The sequence below is a fragment of the Lacerta agilis genome, chromosome 13 (assembly GCF_009819535.1).
Source record: "Lacerta agilis isolate rLacAgi1 chromosome 13, rLacAgi1.pri, whole genome shotgun sequence".
Lineage (NCBI taxonomy): Eukaryota > Metazoa > Chordata > Lepidosauria > Squamata > Lacertidae > Lacerta > Lacerta agilis.
Genome location: NC_046324.1, coordinates 14215063 through 14241244, shown reverse-complemented (window position 1 = coordinate 14241244; position 26182 = coordinate 14215063). Strand labels below are relative to the sequence as shown.

Here is a 26182-nt window from a genome sequence, read left to right as displayed (position 1 = left end):
GCCCTCGGGAGAAACTGCGGCAGCGGCCGCGTGTGCGACTCGCTCTCTCCCCCCCCCCCCCGCGAGTGAGCGAGTGGGAGGCGGCAGCGGGCGCAAAAGCAGGTGGAACTCGGAGCCGCCGCTCCAAAGCGCCGACTCCGAAGCGGCAGAGGACAGCGCAGCGCGCCCGCCCGGCTCCAGGCTCGCCAGCCCAGCCGCTCCTCGCGCAACGCAGCGGGCTGCCCTTGCTCCCCGCCTGCGAGAGGCGCTTATGTAAAAGGACCAGAGGCAATTAAAGAGCAGGGAGGGCAGCTCCGAGGACGCCGAAGAGGTTGGGTGCCGCCGCGAAGCCAGAGAGGCTGCTTTGCGCGCGCCGCCGCCGCCGCCACCACCGCAACAGCTCGGAAGCTCCTCCACACACGCACACCGCGAGGGAGCTGAGGAGAAACCTCTCCCCGGGGCGGCCGTATGTGCGAAGTCGGGACGCGCCCTCCGCTCCCCGCCGGCGACCGAGGCGGCGGAGAGACTCCCCCGGCCAGCGCGCTGTCGCCGCCGGGCTGCGTGGCCGGCGACAAGTGCCGAGAGATGGGGTGAGTCCGGGCGCGAGCGACGGAGTGTGGGGGCGACACTTTCCCGTCTCGAAATTCGCGCCTTCTCGGAGGGCGCGCGCGGGGTGCTCCTTGTGAGGAAGGGGCCTGGGGTTGGGGCCGCGGAGGACGCGCTCGAATCGAACTTCGGCGCGGCTCTCCGGCGCCGCCTGGCCACTTTCTCTCGGCGCGCCCTGGGCTCCTTTCCCTTTCAGAAAGGAGTGCTGCTGGCTGGGCTCGATGGGATCGAGCCGTGCAGAGCCCCTGCCCACCCCCCCTCCCTCCCACTATGCGAGACTTAAGCCTCCTGTAAAACAGTGGGGGTTACTTCTGAGTAAATAGGTACAGGTTCTGGCTTGAATGCTTCTAGATCTCCTGCGCCTTTCGCGGGGAAATGTGCAGAAGATGTCCAGCCTTGGTCCCTGTAGGATTTTCTGCCTGGCCGTCGTGTCAGAAGTAAAAGTCTCATCGATAGACTTCAGCAGGGCTTGCATCCAGGTGGGTGCGCTTTAAGATCGCCACTTTGCTTTGGGAGGGCTAAAAAGGAAGCCGATGCCTTGCTTAAAGGGGAGGAATGGAAGGGTCCTGTGACTCAAGAGCTGGAGTCTATATTTAAATTAAACATAATCTCAGATTCAGGTCCTCCGGTTGTGTCACGGTCAAGCCAAGCAGGGGCTGTCAGCCTTAGGCTGATCTTGGCTGTTCATAAGAGCAATATTTTGAAAGTTATTGAAATCTGCTAGGCATTCTGCAGTGATAGAAATCTAGAGACTAGCCCTGCCCGCAGGGATGCGAACAGGAAGGGAACAGGTCCAGACAGCACACTGACTTGGCAAGACTGGTGCAGGTGGCAGCTTTACAACCCCCCCCTCCCAATTGTTACCTCATTTTTGCAACATATTTCCCACACCTTCCAATCTAATACTACAACACTAAAGGTGAAATATTATACTCGCTTACCTTTAGGTAAAGCCTGTTTCACTCATTGAGTCCATGTGCTCTAAGGCGCCAATTCTTTGCACGTATACCTGGAATAAACTCCGCTGAACGCAATTGGAGTTACTTCTGAATAAACCTGCATGGGATTTGGCTATGTATGGGGACAGGAACTGGCAGGTATGGTCAGGAATGGCTCCCAAAAAGGAGATGCACCTCCCAGAATCTGTGGCACCATTGCAAAGATGCTGCTGCATGTGTGCAATGGTGTGTCAGCCAAGGGATGCAATTCCAGACGTCATGAAGAAGGGCCATAGCTGAGTGGTAGACTATGTGTTTTGCATGCAGAAGATCCCAGGTTCATTCCCTGGTATCTCCAGGGAGGGCGCAGAATGGCTCCTGCCTCAGTTTCTGTAGAGCTGTTGCTAGTCAATGTAGACCAGTAAGTAGCCTTCAACCTTTTCAGACTCAGGATCCACCTTTAACCAAACATGGATTTGGGCACCCATTTCTTAAACTTTCCCTGCCCCGTATATTTGCTGCCAGGCATTTGATTGATCAGAGATTTGATGCACCTTGGTTCAGTGGTGGTTCCCAGCCCACCAGTTAAAGACCAGTGGTGTAGCCAATACTGAGCTAGATGGACCATTGGGTCTGACTGGTAAAAGGCATCTGATTGCACGCCAGCATTCTCCATGGTGTGACAAAGAGTCCCAAGGGCTCTCATATTGCATGCTGCTTCATGTCTGCCCCTAAAAATAAAAATATTGCTGTCCAAAGCAAGTGCTTGAGATGTTTCTCTAGGGTGAAGTTTAGCTTGCATATGAGTTTTACAAAAGTTAGGCGCTCACAAAAGACTTCTTTCAGCCTGCTTGTAATCACACAACTGTTGGGACTGTACTGATGGCTTGGAGGCTGCATGGATGAAACACTCCTCGCATTTTAGATTTCCTGCTGGTTACCAGGATGTGACTTTCGCTCATTATGGGCAGCCAGGAGAGTTGCCTTTTGCAAGTTCTATAGTGTGCATACTGTTTTGTTGGGATGTGTGTACTCGATGCAATTTAACTTTCAACATCTGTTTTTGATTGCCACCAATCTTACTTGTACTCTGATCATTTATCTTCAACTCTCATTTACCTGCAAGTAAGCACCGGGGACTTCAATTGAGTTTTCCTTCAAGTGAGTGTGCTGAGGATGAATGCTTTCCATGGTAACATTTTCGCACGTTGCATTCCAGTATTGGGGAGTGAGATGTATTCTGACTGGGGCAATAAGACAACCAGCAGTCAAGCTTTTGCCCCTCCCCTCCCCAATCTGAACATGTGCCATTTGGGTTATAGGTCAGGTCACCAACTCCTCAACAAGCTGCTGTAGTTGTGCCTTTAAAAGCAGAAAGATGAACCGTCTTTGGCAATTGAAGTTTTCTAAGGTGCAAGCATTTGCCATGTTCAGACTTCCTTGAAAGTGGGTGTAATCCGCTGCTGGAGGATACAAGCTGTGTGTTGCTCTGCACAAATGTACTGTATTATTAAGGCATGGGGGTGAGGTGGGGCCAGTGTGGATTGTACTGGTTTAAGAATTACAGAACAGGTTGGATCGCCTGCTAATGACTGTTGACCAAGTCGCTGTTAAAGCATAGCTGCAGGGGCTGGTTCAGGAGTTGGCCACCATAACAGTCATCTGCCCAGAACTACCCAGTGAGTTATTTATATTACTCTACGGTAAATAATTTGTGGCTTGCAGACAATGTGATGGGAGGGAGATGCCTGATTTAAGGCATACAGCATAGTACAATATACCCAACAGGTAGAGTTACCAGTGTGTTTACCATTGACTGCTCCCTGACACTTGTTAATGCTTATCTGCCTGTCGTGAAAAGTTTTACTGCTGGGTTTCTGCAGACCTAGCAGCTTCTAAAGGTATAGGAAGTCCTTATACACTTACAATCCCAAGTGCTTTTTTGGGAGATGTGCTTTTCAGGTGACTATCGGCAATAGTGAATTTAGGCCAGTAAAACCACTTTCCACAGCCTGGATAGGAGCTGGCACCAAAATTCCTGAAACGTATTGACACGTACTAAAATCATGTAACATTTTGTTTTCCACCTGAAATAATTACACATGTTTCCAAGTTAGCATGTAAAATAAAAAAGCCAGGCATTTGATTGATCAGAAATTTGATGAGGGTGCAGGCAGAGTAGCATTGTAGCATCTTCATGGTCTCAGCATTTGCAGCCTGACTCAGTGCAGCACATTCAATAGCTGAAGGAGTTGGAAGAGTTAGCTGAAAGCATGGGTTTAAAAGTCCACCACTGTTGTTGCTAATAATAATTTTAAAAAGCATCCCTTCAAAAAGCTGAGCATGGTGTACATAGCCTCCCTCATTTTATATCACCCTCATTTTATCCTCACAACAGCCCTGTGAGGTAGGTTGGACAAAGAAATCTCCCCCATCTGACTCTGCTACTCTAGCCACTAGCCATAGCTGTCAACCCTCCCTGCTGTTTCCCAATGCTATAATAAGGGAATTTTCCGCAAAAAAATGGGAAAGGTTGACAGCTATGCCACTAACATCACAGTAGCTCTTTCTGCAGACTGCTCAGTTGCTTACCATAGTGATTACGGTAGGCCATAGGTAATTTGCTTTACCTATGTATGTTTAAACTTGGATACATTTTGTGGCGGAACAGAAGTGGGTGTTTTCCTTAGGCACTGGTGGACTAGTTCGAACTTTGAATTGAAGGACAAAAGTCAAGGACGAATAGGCAGTGCAAGTCTGGCAGCTAAGAGATTTCCAAATTCTCCCTGATAAAGAGGAAATAATGGCTGCTATCTGCCTTTGACAGGGAGTTATGTAAAGGAAGGTGTGAAGTGAGTGACCAAGTTAGAAGGCCACAGCTTCATTTAAAATTATTTTTAAAATCGGCTTCATACATACAATGTCTGCCAAAAGAGAAAATTAGCATGTCGTCAATTATCAAGGAAATAGGAATAACTCTTCCATAGTTTCCTTTGTGTGACTACTTAATACCAAGAATTCTGCAACCTGTATAGGTGATACAAGTTGGGGTATGTTACACAGTGCTTTTTATTTTTTTAAAAAAATAAATAAATATATTTGCCTCATTTTACTTCTTTTTCTGGTTTGAGGTGGGGCAAGGAGCAATATAGCACAGTGGTACCTTGGTTTAAGAACAGCCCTGTTTACGAACTGTTTGGTTTAAGAACTCCGCAAAACTGGGAACAGTGTTCCGGTTTGTGAACTTTACCTTGGTCTAAGAACGGAAGCCGAATGGTGGAAGGGCAGCAGCGGTGGGAGGCCTTATTTGGGAAAGCACACCTTGGTTTAAGAATGGAGTTGGTTTAAGAACGGAGTTCCAGAACGGATTAAGTTCGTAAACCGAGGTACCACTGTGTGTTCAAACTCCACCCCAACCACTGGAAACCTTTCTGACTGCTGAGATCTGAAACGGCATTGCCCACAAACCTTTAAGCACATTTTCATAGTCATAAGGACTAGCAGCTTGATTTCCCTTCCCTAAAAGGAATTCCCAGATTCTTAGGACTCTGTTTCTACACTCAGCACTAGCTTCTGAGCTTTCTCAACATTTCTGCAGAATTCTAGCATGTATGATGTCTAGCTTACTGCTGTAATAGGAAGCTGCCTCACACCCTATCACATTTATTTGGCCATCTAGCCCAGAATTGTCTCCTCTGATGGGTATCAGGAAGATTCCCTCCCCCATCAGCTGCTACTTGATTTTCCCTGTCATCTTTGTTTCAATGGACTCTGATAACAGCTGGTTCTGGAGAGCCACCATCAGCCACAGCAGAGAGTACCAGACAGGATGGACAAATAATCAGTTCCTGGGATAAGGCATCTTCCTGTTTCCAAACTGGAGATGCCAGGGATTGAATCTTAGACTTTTTGCATGCAAACCATATGCTCTCCTGCTGAGCTACAGTGTTCCCTACCAAAAGGGGGGAAAAAGACTTGCCATTTCCAGTGCCTGTAATGGTTCTTCTGTATTCTTAAAACTTCAATTATCACTGTGTACCAAATATTTCTTTGAAGAGTTGTCTTGAATTCTCTAAGGTACACTGACCAGTTTCTTCAGGTTACTCCTGTTAATTCAGTACAATTATTTCAGAGTACCTAATCTTAAGGTTGTAGCCTGAGGTGGCTTGGGCCATTGACTTATTGCATGCCAAAGGGAATGTTAGGAACCTCTTTAACTTTCTGAGCGGTAAGAATATGAAGGAAAAGTAGCTTTTGACATGCACAAGCTTTTAAGACTTGGGTTCTTGCTAAGCAAAACGCCTCCCATGACATTGATACTAAGCTGAATGAATGTCATTTTAGCTGAATGAATGTCATTTTGCACAAGGTGGGCAGGCAGCCTTTAAGAATCAAATGTTTGACTTCATTAGCCCATTTTATGAGTAGAATTACTAAAACCTATTTGACAAAAGTGTAAATGTGAAATGTCAGGAGGTGACAGACCCTTCAAGTATTTGAAGTGATGTCAAAGATAGGGATTTGTTTCCAACTTCTTTATATTTTCATCAGCGAAATTGCGTTGATTTTTGTATTTCGGCTGTTTTACAGGAATACTGTCTGCTTGCATAAGCAACTAGATTTAGGCTTTGCATTTTCTCCTAGTATTTTTAGCTTGAGTTTCTTAGAAGTGTTATGAACCTAAAATATCACTTACTTGGAAACAAGCTCCACTTAAATCGGTAAACCTGCTTCCAAATAAGTGTATTTGGAGATGGATAGGCTGTTTAATCTTTAATAGCTTGTTGACTGTGGACATTGCCTGCACATTTTGGGGGCAAACACCAGTGCAATGTGGTCCATTAGGGTGACCAGAAGATTTGCCCACCAACCTCAGGCAGCTCCCATCTGCCTGCCTTCTTACTTAAAACCAGTCCAGGAGCAGCTGGTACCTATCAGTTCCCTCAACCTTAGTCTAAGTGTTGCCTTTGTAGGACTCAACAGGGAGGAGGATGGGAACAATGCTAGAATTAGTTGGCACAGAAAGCACTCGCCACCACTGATGTGCATCAAAGGTTTTTTTTTAAGCACACATCTAAAAGCGGAAAGGCCGTAAACAGGACCAAGAACTATGTAAGCACAGTTACAGGTAGGTAGCCCTGTTGGTCTGCCACAGTCAAAACAAAATAAAAAATAAAAACATCCTTCCAGTAGCACCTTAGAGACCAACTAAGTTTGTTCTTGGTATGAGCTTTCTGAAGAAGTGTGCATACACATGAAAGCTCATACCAAGAACAAACTTAGTTGGCCTCTAAGGTGCTACTGGAAGGATTTTTTTTAATTTTTAATTTTGTTTTGACTATGTAAGCACAGGAAGACTCATCAGAGAGGTGGAATTGGCTGGGACTCCCTGTGGAGTGAATACTTGGGAAACCTACAGGTAGGTTAGCTGCTGACAACACTAAGTGTGAAAATAGAAACAAGCAGAAACACGCTTACTGACCCCAGCTACCTCCCCCATGCCACCTTGTTTTCAGCTTGCAAAATTGGGTAGTGAATTCTGAATGGGTACTTGACGGGCCAGAAAAGATTTGGTGAAATATTTCAGGCCACAGGTCATCCTGTAGCATTCTTGGGCAGCTGTTTTTACCCTAGTGCACTGGTGGGGCCAACAGCTGATGCCTGCCCTTGACCCACAGTTTTAATTCCCACAATGCCCCAGATACAGTGTTGCCCCAGGGCCCAGGCACTGCTTTCCCCCCTAGAAAAATAGGTGCTAGTACTCACTGTGGAGTTGTTACAGCAAGCCCCACACCTTTTAACCAAAAAGAAGAGGAGGTGTTGGTACTGCATTCCCTTGAGTACCCCCCTGGGGGGGAGCAGTGGCTCCAGGGCATTTTGGGAAATTAAGGCAGTGGTTTTGTTGGAGTGCTGTTGCTGCCAGCCGTGGCTGCCTCTAGGTAAATCAGACATGCCTCACAGACCAAGGGCCGTGGCTCAGTGGTAGAGCATCTGCTTTGTATGCAGAAGGTCCTAGGTTCAATTCCCCACATCTCCCAGTAGGGCTGGGAGTATCCCCTGCCTGACCTGCTGGGGAGCCACTGCCAGTCAGTGTAGACCATACTTAGCTAGCTGGAGCAATGGCCTGACTTCATAAGGCAGCTTGCTATGTTCCTAAGATGGCACTCTGCCCAAGCCCCCCCCCCCCCCCATTTAACCTGAAATGCTTGGCCCTAGAATACTGTTCAGATATTTTCAAAGGAAAAATAGTGTTGCAGATTTGGGGTACCAGGGTCTGTTAGTGAATAAAAGAAATTAGTGTTATTTAGATAATATGAGGGATGTTGAATGTAAAGTACAGGCTGCAGCAGTTCTCCTGGATGTAACCTGGCTGGGCTGGTTGAATGTAGGTCATTATGAAACAATAGGCTGAGGTTATCACACTGAAGAGGAATCCCTCAGGTCTGTGTAAAACAGAGGTTCCCAAGGTGATGGGGAGGGTGAGGTGACAGGAAGGAGATTTGGGTCAGAGACTGTTTTATGGCTGTGTGAGTGGTTCGGCCGCACTGGGCACTGTGCTCTGAAGGGTAGGACTCGAACCAATGGCTTCAAGGAGCAAGAAAGGAGATTCTGATTACCGTAAGCGTTCGGAAAAACAGTAAGAGTTGTTCAGCAGTGGAACAGACTCCCATGAGAGGTGGTAGACTCTCCTTGGAGGTTTTTAAACAGAGGTTGGGTGGCCACCTGTCATGGATGCTTTAGTTGAGATTCCTGTATTACAGGGGGTTGGACTAGATAACCCTTGGGGTCCCTACCAACTCTTAAGATTCTGTGATTCAGGTTATGGTGCCCCTGTGACTTATCTGCTCCTCTCGTTTAGCCCTTCATGGCAAGTAGTCATCCTTAAATATTCCACCCTCCTTCTGTTCACTCACTTCTCTGTCTACTCATGCAACTCTAAGCATGGAAATGCACAGTTCAGAATTTATGAAGATTGGGCGCTTAAATGTTAATTGTGTGATGGTGCTGAAGTGGCAAAGCTCTGAACAATTGAGCAAACAAGATGAATATCAAGCAGGAACAGGAGGTGAAAGCTATATTGGAAGCTGGAATATGACTGATAGTTACAGAGATAATTTTGAAGCATTAAGGGTGTATGGAGAAAACTGCATAGGAACTCTTCTAGGAAGAGATCCCACCCAAATGCCTTATTTATTTAAAGCACACACCTTTCCGCCCCTCCCTCAATGCTTCTGCCAGAAAGAGTCCTAGGGCAGCATAAAGGTAAAGGGACCCCTGACCATCAGGTCCCGTCGTGTCCGACTCTGGGGTTGCGGCGCTCATCTCGCTCTATAGGCCGAGGGAGCCGGCGTTTGTCCGCAGACAGCTTCCGGGTCATGTGGCCAGCATGACAAAGCCGCTTCTGGCGAACCAGAGCAGTGCACAGAAACGCCATTTACCTTTCCGCTGGAGCGATACCTATTTATCTACTTGCACTTTGACGTGCTTTCGAACTGCTAGGTGGGCAGGAGCTGGGACCGAGCAATGGGAGCTCACCCTGTGGCAGGGATTCGAACCGTCGACCTTCTGATCAGCAAGCCCTAGACTCTGTGGTTTAACCCACAGCGCCACCCGCGTCCCATCCCAGCAGCTTACCGATTAGTAAAAAGCAAAGTCATCAAGACTGTTCTTGACTCTGGGCACCTGTTTTTACCGTAACAGTGTTTTTGTAAGGACCAGCTGCAATGGAAAGGAGACCTAAAATAAGTTGTTCTCTCAACGCTGCTGGTGCGGTAATCTTGCTTTCCATCTCTCCCTCTGTAGCATCCTGATGGAATGGCTGACGCTAGGGCACAATTGAGGAAGGGCCAAAAGCCAGCTGATCTTTAAGCAGGGCAGATGGAGTCGTCCTGAGCCCCTTCTCTCTCCCTTTATAGGAAATTGATCATTTAGTGTGGTGACTTTGGAACTCACTGCCTATTGACATCAAGCAGGCCAGTACACTTTTCTGACACCTGCTAAAAGCATTTTTGTTTAAACAAGCCTAGAATGTTGACATGTTTCAATAGGCTTTTAGCTTATCGTTGATTTTAATTATTCTTTCAAGTGTTTAAAATAGTTGTTTTTACTGATACTGGTTTGTTTTTTTTTGGGGGGGTAAACTACTTTGAGGTTTGGCTTGTTACAATCAAGCAGTATGTAAATTTTGTGAAATACAAATAAATAGATAGGGACATAAAACTGCCTTATACTGAGTCAGACCACTGGCCCACCTATCTGGTCCTTACTGACTGGCGATGGCTCTCCAGGGTTTCAAGTAGGCGACTTTCTGGAGATGTCAGGGATTTAACACAGTACCTTCTGCACTGCAATAATATAGGAACATAGGAAATTGCTTTATATTGAGTCAGACACTTGGCCTATATAGCTCAGTTTTGTCTGCTCTGACTGGCAGTGGCTCTCCAGGATTTCGGATGGGCCTTTCCAAGCCCTACCTGGAGATGCCAGGGATTTTTCCTAGGGGCTTCCCCCCCACCTGCTGTGCATTGTAAAGGACTGGGAGGGAGGGAGGGAATTGTACACATTTTAATCTCTGGCTGCAAAGAAAGGTGGATGGACTTGGAAGCCTGTTGTTTAGCATTCCAGAGGTATAATGGGCTTTGTTCATTTCTATCTTGGATGGGGAAGAAAAGAAACTACTTCTGCCAAAGTTAACAGCAGGACATGTAGCAGCTAGAGGAGGCTTTCCTTTCATTTTGCAATGCTTTGTTGCAGTGCACAGTGTTTTATGTCTTAATCTTCTTGTTGGTATTTGAAGCAAGTGTATAAGTTAAGGCGTTTTTAAGCCATGTTGTTTTTGATTTTAAGTGTTTTCTGTTTTCACTGTGTCTGCAAACTAAATGCTAACTTAATTTGCATTGGGTGTAAAACTGCCATTGGCATCACCAGGAGCCTTTCTCTCAGTAAAAATGGCAGTATGTATTAAATACTTATATCTTTCAAGGAGCTCAGAGCGGCATGCATAGCTCTCCCCCTCCCTGTTTTATTTTCACAACAACCCTAAGAGGTAGGTTAGGCTGAGAGACAAAGTCTGGCCCAGGGTCTCCCAGTGAGCTTCATGGCTGAGTCAGGATTTGAATCCTGGCCTCCCGGGTCATAGTCCAACACTCTGAGCACTCCACCTCACTGGTTTTCAGCATTGGGCTGCATATGTGCTTGTTTTCATTGGGACCTGTTAAGGTCCCAATCCTGCTTGAATCCCCGATTTCAACTAATAGCACCCCCTACAAATGTGCACATTAAATATAATAATGCATCTAACCCTGCATTTTGTTTGACCCTAATAAGGGGTGTCTAGTGGATAGTCTCAAAATTACAATTGCCAGGGGTTATATAGGGCAGGTATGCCAAATAGGTAGATTGTGATCTACCAGTAGATCACTGGATGTCTGTGGTAGATCACTGGCTTCCCCCAAAGAAGCTCAACAACTTTGGCTCCCCTTAAAATAGCTCAATTTTTTGCCCCCCAAAAATGGGGCATTCCTCCTCCGCCAAAAAGCTCAGCAACTTTGACCTGAACCCCAAAAAAGTGAGTAGATCACTGCCAGTTTTTAACTCTGTAAGTAGATTGCAGTCTCTTGGGAGTTGGCCACCCCTGAGATAGGGGAACCACCCATGACTTGCTTAACCCAGCTTCAAAGTGGTTTGAAATGTGTAGTGTAGAAAATGCAGTTGGGGGGGGGGTGAAACACCTTTGTTTGCAGTTCCAGGCCCCTGGTTCAGGGATGGGGAACCTTCTGGGCCACCAGCTTCTCATTGGACTCCAGCTCCTATGAGCCCCAGCCAGCATGGCTTATGGTCCAGCAACATATGGATGGTTGCCACACACTCACTATCCCTGCCCTAGTTGAAAGTCACACAAGAGCTTGTGGGTTGTATGCTGGTTGTTGAGTGACAACATTTGCCCATGTGGCTTAGAGACAATAGCAGCTAATGTGCCAGCTTCTTGTGATTTGCACCTCTTCCTCGGCTCCTACATTTCAAAGGACTTTTAGAAGATCACTGCAATATCTGAACCTTGAAATGGTGATTACTTTGCGAATGTTTAGAAGCAGCTGCTGTAATGATGGCTGCGGCACAGAAGGAGTTTGCTGGATGTGCAGATTTGTGTGGGTTGGTTCAGTTTCTATAAAAGTTGATTGTCTATTTTTTCCTCATCCCACCCTGTGTACTACTAGCTATGTACATTGTTCCCTCCCCCCCCCCCAATTTCTAAATACCGCAAGCCAGCTTCCCTTAAATAGCATCTTGGGATTTGCTTGGTTGTGATTGTGTTTGGGGTGTTGGGAGGTGGGGGAACCTTATAATTTGCACCTCTCAAGTAGCTGAATGCTACTGCCCTAAAACAGTCAAGAAGGCTGTGATTAAATTTCCAAATGTGGCAAGGGCAATTGGCAGTGGCCTGCAGCTGGGGACAGGAAGCTTTTAGCTCTGGAGGGTTTGCGGGTGAGTGGGGGGGGGTTTCTTAATGTGCAAAGCAACCAGGAAAGGAGGCCATTCATGCCAGGGAGGAGGGTCACTGAAGCTCTGTAGCATCTTGTTCAGAAATCGTTAGATTGAGCCATCAGTGGTAATGCTGGATAATGGGGTGCTTTGATGCTGCGGGTACGATGGGGGGGGGTTATAGAACTGGATGAGAGAGTAGCATCCCCCCCCCCTGTGACTAGGGCTAAATCTGCACCATACATTGAAAGCACTATGATGCCACTTTAAACAGCCATGGCTCCCCCTGAAAGAGTCATGCGGGCAGTAGTTTGTAAAGGGTGCTGAGAATTCTTAGGAGACCCATATTCCCCTCACAGAGCTGCGGCGCTCAGAGTGGTTTTAAAAAGCAATCCCTCTGTCCAGGGAACTCTGGAAATTGAAGCTCTGTAAGGGGGCAATTCACCTTCATGGATCACTGCCTTGTCATGGCGAAGGGGCTTGAATAACTCAGGGAAGCTATGAGCTATGCCATGCAAGGCCACCCAAAATGGACAGGTCACAGTGGAGAGTTTAGACTAAATGTGATCCACCTGGAGGAGGAACCGGCAAGCCACTCCAGTATCCCTGCCAAGAAAACTCCACGGACAAAGACAACAGGCATATAAAAGTTATGACGCTGGAAGATGAGCCCCTCAGGTCGGAAGGCGTCCAACATGCTACTGAGGAAGAACGGAGGACAAGTACAAGTAGATTCAGAGCTGATGAAGCGGCTGGGCCAAAGCTGAAAGGTCACTCAGTTGCGGATATGCCTGGAAGCGAAAGGAAAGTCCAATGCTGTAAAGAAAAATTATTGCATAGGAACCTGGAAGCATGAGTTTGGCCAAACTGTGGGAGGCAGTGAAAGATTGGCGTGCTCTGGTCCATGGGGGTCACAAAGACTTGGACACGACTGAACAACTGAACAACAACAAAGGGGGAAATTGGTCGCCATAGAATTGTAGAGTTACGATGGTCATCTAGTCCAACTCCATGCAATGCAGGAATCTTTTGCCCCTGGTGGGGCTGAAATCCAAGATCCTGAGATTAACAGTCTCGTGCTCTACCAACTGAGCTATCCTTCAACCTAACAACTCACAGCATCCTCAAGAACCTCCGGTTCCCAGGGTTCTTTGGGTGAAGGCATGACTGCCAGCGTGGTATAGTAGTGCTGTGAATGTATGGTGCTGATGTGGTTTAGGAATAAAATCCTGTGGGTCATATCCAGTCTTAGTCTTTTGTGCCATTGGAGCATTGTTGCACTAGAGAAGGCATAGGCAAGTTGCTGGCAACTTCTTTGCACAGTTGCATAGCCTGTTACACAGTGAGTTTCTGCTACTGCAGTCTGTTGCATTGGATTTCTCCGTTGTGTGGCATTAATACTCAAATCAAAGGAGCCCTTGTGTTAACGGGCAGAGGATGTTGCCCATAGCTCTAAATCAGCACAAATGTCACAATATTCAGTGAAGAGTGCAGCAAACAAACATTTTATAGGTCTGCTTAAGGGTTTCCAATGAAGGGGTTATATGGGGCCACTATAGAGAAGGCCTGGCTTTGTGTACCTTCAATATATTCTTGCATCCCACCTCAATCTCCAAGTGGTGCAAGATTCCAAGGGTTCCAGGTGCTTACCCAGGGTTTGTGTTTCCTTTTGGAAATGTGGCATAGCAGAGACTGTGGTGTCTTTAAGATATATGGTTTATTTACACATATATACACCCTGAGCCTACAGTGGAGGGGTTCACAGCATCAACACCTCAAATGGGTCTTGTTTCTCCCATAGCTGCAGCCTTGGATTCAAACACACATCAAGCATTGCAATCTCTCTCTCACTCCAGCTTGCTGCTTTACTTCTAGTTCATACTATGGTACCAAAACTCTGCTCTCAAACTCGGGCTTTGTCCTTCTAACTATCTCAGAGTTGGAAGGAGGGTCTCTATCTATTTGCTGTCTGGCACAGAGCCCCCTTTGTTCTCTTAATGGCCCGTCATCCAGGTGATGATCTCAATAGAAAGCTAGCCTGGCTTATATTTTAACACTTGCTGGATCCAGAGTCCAGGAAGCTATCCTGGCTTGATTAGCTGTTAACGTGTGCTGGATCCAGGGATCAGAAGACTTGATTAGATTTTAGAACTTGTAGGATCCAGGGATGGCAGGGGATGGCACCCACAAACTCATAACAGTATGTAAAGTGCTTTGAACACTGTAAAGGACAGGTAGCCGACGTAGATTTCATTGGATTACAACTCCCATCTCTCCTGACCATTGGCTATCTTGGCTGGTTCTTTGGGAATTGGAAGCCAACAACATCAGGAGAGCGCCACATTGGTTACTCCTGCTCTCTAAAGCATTATATAAGCATAAATGTCAGGAGAGAACAACCAAAATGATCATTGGAATGGAAAGGGTGCAACGTTTGGGTTTAGAGAAAAGGCAAGCAAGAGGCAACTTGACGTGCATGGTATGGAGAAAGTGGCCAGAGAGGAAGTTTTTCTCCCTTTCTGTTAACACTGGAATTCCAATGAAGGACTTCCAATGAAACTGAATGTTGGAAGATTCAGGACAGACAAGATAAAATATGCCTTAAGGCAGTGCTTAGTTAAATTGTGGAATTCATTCTCCTGAGGGGCAGTGGTGGCCACCAATTTGGGTGGCTTTAATGGAGGCAGTGAGAGATTTCACTTTCTTGGGTTCCATGATCACTGCAGATGGTGACAGCAGTCACGAAATTAGAAGACGCCTGCTTCTTGGGAGAAAAGCAATGACAAACCTAGACAGCATCTTAAAAAGCAGAGACATCACCTTGCCGACAAAGGTCCGTATAGTTAAAGCTATGGTTTTCCCAGTAGTGATGTATGGAAGTGAGAGCTGGACCATAAAGAAGGCTGATCGCCGAAGAATTGATGCTTTTGAATTATGGTGCTGGAGGAGACTCTTGAGAGTCCCGTGGACTGCAAGAAGATCAAACCTATCCATTCTTAAAGAAATCAGCCCTGAGTGCTCACTGGAAGGACAGATCCTGAAGTTGAGGCTCCAGTACTTTGGCCACCTCATGAGAAGAGAAGACTCCCTAGAAAAGACCCTAATGTTGGGAAAGATGGAAGGCACAAGGAGAAGGGGACGACAGAGGATGAGATGGTTGGACAGTGTTCTCGAAGCTACTAACATGAGTTTGGCCAAACTTCGAGAGGCAGTGAAGGATAGGTGTGCCTGGCGTGCTCTGGTCCATGGGGTCACGAAGAGTCGGACACGACTGAATGACTGAACAACAACAACAAAAAAAGAGGGATTAGACAGTTTCATGGAGAATAAGATTATCTGTGGCTACTAATTCTGACTGATCTGTTCTTCCTCCACTGTCAGAGGAAGTATGTTTCTGAATACCAGTTGCTGGAAGCTGTAGGTGAGGAGAGTGCTGTGATGTTCAGTTCCTCCTTGAAGGCTTCCCACAGGCATCTGGTTGGCTATGGTGAGAACAGTATGCTGGACTCAATGGGCCATTGGCATGATTCACCAGACTCTTCTTAAATCCTTATGGTGTATTTGTGGTCTGTTACTACTATGACGATTGACAGAGCACTATAAAATATCCCCACCACTATTTTTAGAACAAGCGGAAATCCCTAGCTATAAATTGAAGTACTTCTGTTTTCTGCAGCAAAGTAGTTCTGCATCTACTTGTAGATGGAAAAGGCCTTTGTAAACTGTAAGGGAAGCAACAATTTGTGAGTAATACATCAAACAAGTTGAAGTTGAGTACAAACGGTGATTCTTGCCATGGACAATACTAGCATTGTTGAAACTCTTAGATGTGCCAAAATGCTTCAGGCCTGGTGTTGGAAGAGAGAAGGCACTTCAAGTTATTGTTCTTAAGAATCTAATTTCAGAGGTTTATATAAGAGATATTACCGGATCACATCACTGATTGCATGCATGACTCAGAGGGGTTTGCCACGCAGTATTGTGTAGGTGAAAAAGAAACTGTCAGGGATTTGTGGGAAACGTCTTGCTTAAAAATAGTGAGTGGAGAGATGCTGTTCTACATATCCTTGTAAATTAGTTCACAGAAATCACTAGCCCATAACATCTTTGTCTGCCTACCAGTACCTGTGTTAGGTAATTGTGGTACATCAATACGGTGAGAAGGAAGAATGACTCTTCCTAATTTCCCAGAAGCTACTCATCACCAGCGAGTACCAAGAATGTGTTTATGAGTCTGATGTTACTAACAAGAAGACACTTGTTCAGCAGAGAGACTGGGATTCCATCACAAAACTACAACGAACAGGGATAAATGGATTTGGCTTGCTTAGCATGAAAATAATAGTTGCAGGTTTCCCAAGTCACCTCCCTTCTCTCTGATTCTTGAGCTACTGGAAGGAATTTTTTTATTTTTTATTTTGTTTTGACTATGACAGACCAACACGGCTACCTACCTGTAACTGTCTTGTGCTCACACACTCCCCACAATTCCTTCTTGTCTGTTGCAGCCATGAGGAGGAGATCAGAAGCTTTCATCTCCGTTTTGATTGACTGTTGTTTAGTGATATGTCTGAACCCTAAACTGTGGTTACTCTTAATGATGGTGTGCTGAAATAAGACAGCTTCGTTATACTTGCTTTGAAGCTGGCCTATTTCCAATGAGCTGCAGTTAACGTTAACCACAGTTTGTTGAGTTTGGACAAAATGACAAGCTGAGGTTAAGGGAAAACAGAAGTGAAAGCTTCCATATCTCGTCCTTGCAGCCATACCAGGGGAGGAAAGTGGGATTGGGGAGCACGAAGCACAGGAGGCTGAGACTTGATGTGACTCATTGCCTGCCATGATAAATCATGGCTTATCATAAAGTCCAAACTGGCTGTATGTCAGCTTGAGTAAGACCACAAAAACGGAAGGGGAGCTGTAAGCAAAATATAACATAAATAAAACCTCATTAGGATGTTGGCACCCTCTTTTTCTTGCACCTAGGTTGTAATCTTATACATGCTTGCTGCTTGCAAGTTAGTTCCATTGAAGAAAGCAGTTAATGGCTTGGGACCAGGGGGCAGCCTGATAAACTGCCTGCTCCTAGATTAACCTGCTAGGCTGTAAAAATTGGTCTTGGAGGCTCTGCCTCTCCCTGCCATTTGAAGTAAAGGGGGTGAAGATCAGACACAGAACAATCTTTTTCAGTTGTGGAATTCTCTTCCCAGAGACTTTGCCTGGTGTCAATTTGTCTAGGCTCAAAGCTGAATTGGTTGTCGTTCCTGGTATTTCTATGTTTTTCTTCGTAAGCTGCTCTGAGGGCTGTGGCTGAAGAGCAACTAACGTTTTGAGTAAAAGAAATACACTGATGCCACTACATGTACCTGGTGTGGGGGACTTCAAATGTGGCCCTCCATTCCTTTCTGTCTGGCCCTTGGGACCCTCTGCAGTCACCAGCCCTGCTCTCAAGGCCACACCACCACACACCCCTCAGGAGCTTTTGCCTGACTGGAATGTGTCCTGTGATCATGCGTCCTGCTTGCCTGGATAGGCATGTTACCGCAATACACATTCCACTCAGGGAAAAGCTCCTGAGGAGGTTGCAGAGGTGCATACCCGTAGTATCAGCATATTTATTTTATTTAGAATGCAACTGGAAAAAGAAGAGCCAGTGCCCAATCTAGTCTGCCGTGCTGTTCTCACAGTGGCCAACCAGATACTGTGGGAAACCTGTAAGGAAGACCCAAGGGCAGGAGCATTCTCCTCTCTTGTGCTTCCCAACAAGTACATTCAGAAGCATTTTTGCCTCTGATCATGGAAGCGCATAGCATAGGCATTGTAGTTAGCAGCCACTGATAGCCTCCACCTCCATACATTTGTCTGATGATTCGCTTTTAAAGCTCTCCAAGTTGGCAGCCATTCCATACGTTAGACTCTGTGCTGTTTTGTGGAAGTGCTTCCTTTTGCCTGTCCTGTATTTTCAAAGATTCAGCGTCATTGGATGACCATGAGTTCTAGCGTTGTGAGAGATGGAGAAAAACATCCACTATCCACTAGGCTCAGGATGTATATATGTGTAAATAAACCATATATCTTAAAGACACCACAGTCTCCGCTGTGCCACATTTCCAAAAGGAAATTTTTATTAAACCTCAAGGACTACCTCTCTCCATATGAACCTACCTGAGATCATCTTCTGAGGCCCTTCTTCATGTGCCTCCTCACTCAACGAGAGGTCCAGAGGGTGGCAACATGAGAAAAGGCATTTTCTGCAGTGGCTCCCCGTTTGTGGAATGCTTTCTCCAGGGAGGTTGAGCTAGTGCCTTCATTATAGATCTTTAGGTGCCAGGCAAAAATGTTCCTCATTAACCAGGCCTTTGGCTGATTGGCATCCAATGCCCTTTTAAAATGTATTGGGGAGGTGGGGGGGGTATCGGGTTGTTTTTGTTTTTATTATGTATTTTATGTTTGTATTTTGTGATTTTATCTTGTGAACCACCCTGAGACCTGTGGGTATAGGGCAGTATGCAAATTTAAATAATAATAAACGTCTTTCACATCACCTCCTACTTGCCTTTCCTCTAAAAATGAAAGAGTCCCAAATGCTGCAACCTTTCATAGAGAGGTGTGTACCTTTTGGGTGGCTGAAATGTAGCCTGCTGTACAAAGGTAAAGGTCACAGCCACTGCTCCACCTTCACTGTTCCCACTGGCCCTGCCCATCCCTGGAATTGGGGTCCCCAGAACATTGGTCATGGCGGCGTGCAACCCTCATGCTGAGAAAGGTTCCAGGTTCCCTGCTCCTGCTATATACATTGCAAATTTAACTGGAGATGGCTGGGATTGAACCCAAGACCTTCTGCATCCAAAGCAAGTGCTCTGCTCCTGAGCTAAGTAAACCTATGCCTATCCTTCATCACTATATTTTGTACTCTGTAATGTTTGAGCTCTCTTCAGCATGCATTTGCAATGTTGCCAGTTTGGTTCTGGGGGGAAGTAGCCAAAGCGCCTCGCTCAGCACAAGGCTTAGCTCAACAGATATTTCTTTGTGCCGACTGACTGAAAGTGGCAGGATAATGAGCAGTTTAGCTACCGGTATATTATATTTTCCCTTTGGCTGTTGGGTTAGATTCTCACGAGGAACTGAAGTGGGGCTAGAGATGAATACTTGCCCAAAAAGGCTGGCTGCACGATTTATTCTCTCCCCTCCCTTTCCCACCCCTCTGCATGCTCTTTAATATTCCCAGTTAAATTTGCCATAACTTTCCCTGTATTGTTAAATGCTTAAAATAATTAGTGGAAGACAATGAGGAAGTTGGAAGAAGGGGATGAAAGGAAGGTGTCTCCCTTTAATAGGTGGCTTTAAGCAAAGCTAAAAGTCCGTCTCAAAGATTTGCCAGTAATCTAGACTTTAAAATATAATAATAGTCCTGATCCTCATGATATCCCCCCCCCCTTTGTTGTGTTGGGTCTCAGCTGTGACAAGTGCCGTAATGTGTGAACTAGAATTTGTATTAGGCGGTGTTGTATTAAGTGTTATCTCTTTTGAGGACCACAAGAGGCTTCCCCTGTGAATTACAAATATTCTGTTGCATTGTTTTTGCCTACAGACACTGAAACTGCTATTATGGCACTGTAAATAGATTTGGAGTGGGACACAGAATTCCAGTAGTGAAGAGACCTTGCTGTGCTCTGTTTCTGTGCCCTCTGATAACCTCTGCATTGTGTATGTCAGATGAGAGAGAGAGAGAGAGAGGATACAGATGTATTCTGACCAAACAAGCAATAGATGCTTAAGGTTAAAAGTGTGTTGCCCTTTTTTCCTTGTTAGCGTAGACTTGCATTAAACTGACAAATGATTTGAAACAGTAACTTCCAAGTTGTAACTGATGCGAGGTTGGCTGCCTCCACCCACCTTTCGTGGTCCTCATCCAGGCCTCCAAATAAAACTTGGCTGTAAGCTAATTTCTGCTAAGGCGTAACTTTCCTGATCTGCTAACCATGGTTAGGAGATTGGAATTGTGTCATGGGCTCGTCCTTCCAGCTGAACTCTCCCTCCTCTTCCAGGTCTTCCTTTAGCCACGCTGTAGCACTACATCTGCTAGATTTCCTAATAACCAAGGTGTTATGAGAGCAACTTTATTTTACATCTGCTAGTCAAGGAGCAGTGCCGGCACTGAGGTCCCACACACTATTGAAATCATTTTAAAAGCTATTATTATTATTATTATTATTATTATTGAAGGAAACTGAATTCTGCATATTCTCCCCCCCCCCTTCCTTGTTGCATGGAGTCACAGATACACAAAAGCCTAGCTACGGTATAGCACCCATGCTTTAGAAAACTTAAAATGCAGCTTTCTTTTATAAAAGAGAGATTTCTAGAGTTCTTGCTTTATTTCTGCAGTTCTACAGGATTAACACAAAAAAATGGTCTCCTAGACCCACTGGTGTGGTGAAGGAAAGTTCTCTGAAGGCATTGCCTCGAATCTGCCAGAGCTTTAGGTGAGGATTGCCTGCTTAATGCAGTTTTCTTCACTCATGTTGCATGTGGTGTGAAACCTGTTGAAGAAGAAGAAGAGTTTGGATTTGATATCCCGCTTTATCACTACCCAAAGGAGTCTCAAAGTGGCTAACATTCTCCTTTCACTTCCTCCCCCACAACAAACACTCTGTGAGGTGAGTGGGGCTGAGAGACTTCAGAGAAGTGTGACTAGCCCAAGGTCACCCAGCAGCTGCATGTGGAGGAGCGGAGACGCAAACCCGGTTCCCCAGATTACGAGTCTGCCGCTCTTAACCACTACACCACACAGCCAGTTGAGTCTGCAGCAATCTATTCAACATGCCATTTCAACCAGCTTTACTAAACTGCTCGGAAGAGCATAAGAATTCCTTTTTGCAGGGTGCACGCAAACTTATAAAACAACAACAGAATGGGTGTTAACAGCATATGTTTCCCCATCTGGGTAAGCCTGGTGTGCTCCTGCATTCAAAATGCCATGAAGACAGATGTATATATGTGCACACCGAACATGCATTTGCTTAGTTGCTCTTCCTCCAGGTAGAGACTGCCTGCATTGATCTTTTGGAGCAGAACATGTGTATCACTTCATCTGAATGTTCATTTCTCTTCCCGTTTGAAAAACACACACCAGAAATATATATATATATATATATATATATAGAGAGAGAGAGAGAGAGAGAGAGAGAGAGAGAGAGAGAGAGAGTTCAGAAGCCCCTCTGGAGTGGAAGGGGAATTGGCTAGTTCCTTGGATCACGTTAGATGGGAGGTTGGGAGTCCAACATTTGGATGGCACCATGTTGGCTTACTGCTGCTGTAGGGTGCATGTCTTAACGCAGTGCAGTGGGTATTGTTCTGCAGCTTTGTGCATCTCGATGCGCCTTTAGTTTGAAGGAGTGCTTGTCATCCCAGTTGCAGGTGAAAAATGGGTGCTCTGCAGCTTAGTCCTCATTCAGAAGGTATGAATGGGTTCCTGTAGATCAGGGTGTGGTAGCAATTAGGGTGTGGATAATGACAAACTTGCTGAGGGAAGCAGAGAAAGGGTATAATGCAATGCTGGACAACCTTGAGGTGCACGATTAGAGTGTTCAGAATGAAAAGAGCAATTTATCCAAACAGGTGCATCCTGTCCGATCCCAAGAGAGGAAGAGATTTGAACCAAATCTTGAAGAAAGTTGAATCTGGACATATTTCTCCTTCTTTCCGGTCTTGGATTATAGATTGTTGTTGATGAACTGGTATGCGAGGAAGGCAGATGGGGCAGTGAGAAATGGGGGGAAATGTATATAGTATATGCATGTTTGGACAGAGTGCCGAGTTATTTTTATGAGCTTTGCAATTCTGTACATTCTTTACGTGTGGAAGTTGCCATGGAAATGAAAGATGCATTCGTTTGACATTTTTGGCATCTTGTCAGGTTCTGGTGCTGCTTATTCAAATGAAAAAAACGTGGATGAAGGTAGTGCAGTTTTGGCATTGAAGAGAGATTGTGCCTAGCGCTTGCATAACTGTCAACCTTTCCCCTTTTTTGCGGGAAATTCCCTTATTATAGCATTGGGAAACAGCAGGGAGGGTTGAGAGCTATGCTTCAGTGGGATACAAATGTCGGTGAGCGGTTTAATCACTTGCTTATATTAATAAATAAAATGAAAAGAATGTGCTTATACAAGCTGAGGCTAGGGAAATGTTTCATGGTTTATTATCCATGGGACAGTTGGTTAATTCCCATTGAAAGAGTAGTAAATAGGATTGCGCTTGTGTGTACATGGATAAGTGTGCCAAAATTGCACATTTTTTCAGCATTGTGAACCCTGTAACTGCCTTGCCACTGGGGTTCTGAGTGCAATAAGTGGGCCTGCTGCTGATAGCAGAGACTGGTATTTAGAACTAGGGTTATTAGCAAAGTCACTTAAATAACGCTGATGGTGGTTGCCTCGTGTTCCTGTACGCCATACCTTTCTTCAACTTTAATTGATGGTCAGTCTAAAAACTATACTGTTGCAGTGAATCAAATAACGATGCAATGGACAGGATGATGTCTGAAGGGAAGGCTGCCACGAGGCATTCTCGGGGGGGGGGGCTCCTTTTATTGATCATTTTACACAGTAGTTAATCATTAGCTCCAAACAGGGAAAACTCTTTCCTTACAAGGCAACAGGTTTCTTCAGGTGCTGCCTCCACACCAAATATGGCAATGCTCCTCCTTTGGCTACACCCACATGACATCTCCATAGAATACACCTCCTCTTCAGGTTTCTCCTCTCACTCACCCCCACCCCTACACGGCTTGTGACTCCTTTGTTGTTTTCCTGCCACACCCTTGTTTACCCTGTTTGCTGTTCTTGCTAACCCTCCGTGTTTCCCATCCTGGTGCCCACCATCAGCGTGGTTTGCCAGCGCTGTTTTCCAACCTTTGCCAACCTTTACAGAATTGACGTGGCTTGCCAGCGCCAATCCGAACTATAACTCCCACACTATACATTAGTCATTTTAACAAAACTGTTTAATCCTGTTGCAGTCCCCATAATAAGTGATGGTGCTGCTAAAAGGAGAGAATTTGTTCATGCTGGAAGTTAAACAGGCTCCGTAGCCCACCTCTGTGGCATCTGTATGTTTTTTCTGATATTTTTTCCTCCATTCTCATCAAAATAGGCTTTCCGAGGTTTTGGGGTTTTTTGTGTGTGGAAATGTTTTTTTAAAAAAATTAAAAAACAAACCCTCATTGACAAGTGGTGGCGGTAAGATGAGTGTACATACCATGCTCAAGGATGGTATCTATCATGGCACCTTCTATCATGGCACCTTAAAACACACTAAAAGCAGCAACCACAGTCTGCATCCCAGCCTGAGGATACTCACTGGGACCATGTGGTGCATGCAGATATATGCAAAAATGCTCCCACAGCTTTTTTAAAATAAAAAGCAACTCGGTTTCTGAGTGGAGATAAGCAGTAGTATGCACATATACGAATCCTTTCCCCTACAACCAGTTTTCCACTTCACAACCTTTCTCCTGATCTGCTTTCCTCCTTAACAGGGCTCCTGAAGTGTGTCTGTCCTCATAAGTCCCTCATTGTTTCAGCTGTCAAGGCAGTCAGCTCTGTGTATTAGAAGCCTGTCTTAAAGTGGCTGCAATTGCAGATTTATTGGGGTGGGTGTTGCTGTTCCTGGAATTCAGTACCAGGGCACACTTTTTTTTATGATGCACCACCAAATGAGCAGGCGGCAGCTGTGCATCCTTTCTCTGATAAATTCTCCAGCTGCTCCCAATAGTACAGTACACAATCAGAGCGACCCATCACAGTCAGCAGGATCAATGATTGTGCTCCCCTCAGGCTCTGGGATTAATACTGAACTAGGATTCTGGAGGAAATGTTCTGTGCTCGGTTTGTTGATCAGTGCTTGACAGTGTTCCATTTACCCTAGATTCTAACTTTTTACAACAACAACAGCAGCAGCAAAAAAGAAACCCGCATGGTTTTTTGAGGGTGGTAAGTGTTAAATTTATTTCCAACACAGTGGAAATAATCACCATATGGTTATGTGATTTTTGCAAGCTGTCCAAAGACAACTAAAATACAATCAGTCTATCTGTTCCATTTGTCAATCTATAAGTGACACTGTTCACATCCCTCGCAGTGCTGGTTCCTGGCAGTATAAAAGGCTTGATTGGCCTACCTGTCTTCTCCTATTAGGATCAATATTCAAATGAAATGGAAGAACCACAACAACAGAACAGAACTCCAACCTTTCAACTTTATGTGCATGTCTGAAGGCTTGGTTTAACAGCCAATCTTTTCCCAGAGAACTCTTGGAATTGTAGCTCTGTGAAGGGCATAGGGGCCAACTAGCAACTTCTCTAGTAATGTACGGAAGTGAGAGCTGGACCATAAAGAAGGCTGATCGCCGAAGAATTGATGCTTTTGAATTATGGTGCTGGAGGAGACTCTTGAGAGTCCCATGGGCTGCAAGAAGATCAAACCTATCCATTCTTAAAGAAATCAGCCCTGAGTGCTCACTAGAAGGACAGATCCTGAAGTTGAGGCTCCAGTACTTTGGCCACCTCGTGAGAAGAGAAGACTCCCTGGAAAAGACCCTGATGTTGGGAAAGATGGAGGGCACAAGGAGAAGGGGACGACAGAGGATGAGATGGTTGGACAGTGTTCTCGAAGCTACTAACATGAGTTTGGTCAAATTGCGAGAGGCAATGAAGGATAGGCGTGCCTGCTGTGCTCTTGTCCATGGGGTCACGAAGAGTCGGACACGACTGAACGACTGAACAACAACAGCAACTTCTCAGCATTATTAATAAATTACATTACCCAGGGTTTCCTGGAGGAAGCTATGACTGCTTAAAGTGGTATGATACCGCTTTAAACGTACAGTTCAGATGGGGCCATTGGTGGTGAAGGATGATGGGAGTTGTAGTCCAACAACCCCTGAAGGGCTATAGGTTTTCCTTCCTTGGGATTAAAAGGTGCTTAGAATAGTCTGGGAACGGGTCTCTACCTTAAGGCCTGCTGCTAGCAAGCATAGATGTGGACAGGGGAGCTTCATCTTCGTGTGAAGAGCACACAAATAAATCACAGGTGGAGGAAGCTGAGCACCAGGCAGGTTTATATCCTTCATTTTAATACTGTGTCCTGGTTGGTATTTGAGGTGTCCAAATACATTGTCACAGCTTCTTTCCGAACAATTTCTAGTCTTGTGTAAAATTCAAGTATACATGGGCTGTGGAATCTCGTTTATGCTTAGTTCAGGGCCACACAAAATAGGACTTATAACTACATCATAATTAACATATTTCTTCAGCTTTGCCTTCAGGCGCAAGAACAGCCCCCCCCCCCTTTTAATGTATTTTAATTTTTGAAGTTGTGAACTGGTTCATCCATTCACCCCCTCCTTCTTGAATATACATAGGAAAGTTATGCTGATACACTCCAGGCCTATTATTAATTGCGGGCATGAATTAATACCCCCAAATCATTTTTAAAACACATGATTGCCTTGCTTTTATCATATGATAACGGCAGCAAAATAAGTTATAGCTAACAATTTTCAGACGGGTAGCCGTGTTTGTCTGTTGCAACAAAAACAAAATAATATTCTGGTTTCTTAAAGTGTGTGTGTGTGCTCGCTCGCACACACACACACATGAGATTATATTATATAATAGGGGGCCATTTTGTATTCAGCTTGTGCCTCTTGTCATCTGTTTGGGTGCAAAAGACGTTTTTGGGCATCAGATGTGGGCATTTGAAAGAACCAGGGCATGGGGAAGGATACCTGCTCACAAACAAACATGTACGTGTGCACTGCTGCCTAATAAACTGAGTTGCATTATTAAAAATGAACAAATCCCTGGATCTTGGGTGGCATTGTCCAGAAAGTTATCAAAGAACTAAGATATGCAGGCTTCCCGGCTATATCCCTCCGGTTGGCCATCTTGAGAACAGGATGTTGGGACTAAAGATGTGCCTTTTCGTCTCACCCATGCTATTATGCTCCCAACTCCTGCTGTTCCTGACCATTGGCTGGGGCATCTCAACCTGATTGACACAAGTTGGAGTCCAGGATGACCACCATAGTTCATTTGGTTAGAGCATGGTGCTGATAATGCCAAGGTTGCAAGTCTGACCCCTGTATAGGGCATCTGCATATTTCTGCATTGCAGG

General features: G+C 45.5%; 1 protein-coding gene across 1 annotated transcript in view; it reads left to right on the top strand.

Moving 5' to 3' along the window:
• The first annotated feature begins 369 nt into the window (after positions 1 to 369).
• The window catches only part of HOMER2 (homer scaffold protein 2), a 76155-nt gene continuing 50342 nt past the window's right edge, over positions 370 to 26182 (top strand). Inside the window, exon 1 of the mRNA XM_033167388.1 lies at positions 370 to 569. Within this exon, the coding sequence (XP_033023279.1) occupies positions 448 to 569 (122 nt within the window). The 5' untranslated portion in view covers positions 370 to 447. The remainder of the gene's footprint in view (positions 570 to 26182) is intronic.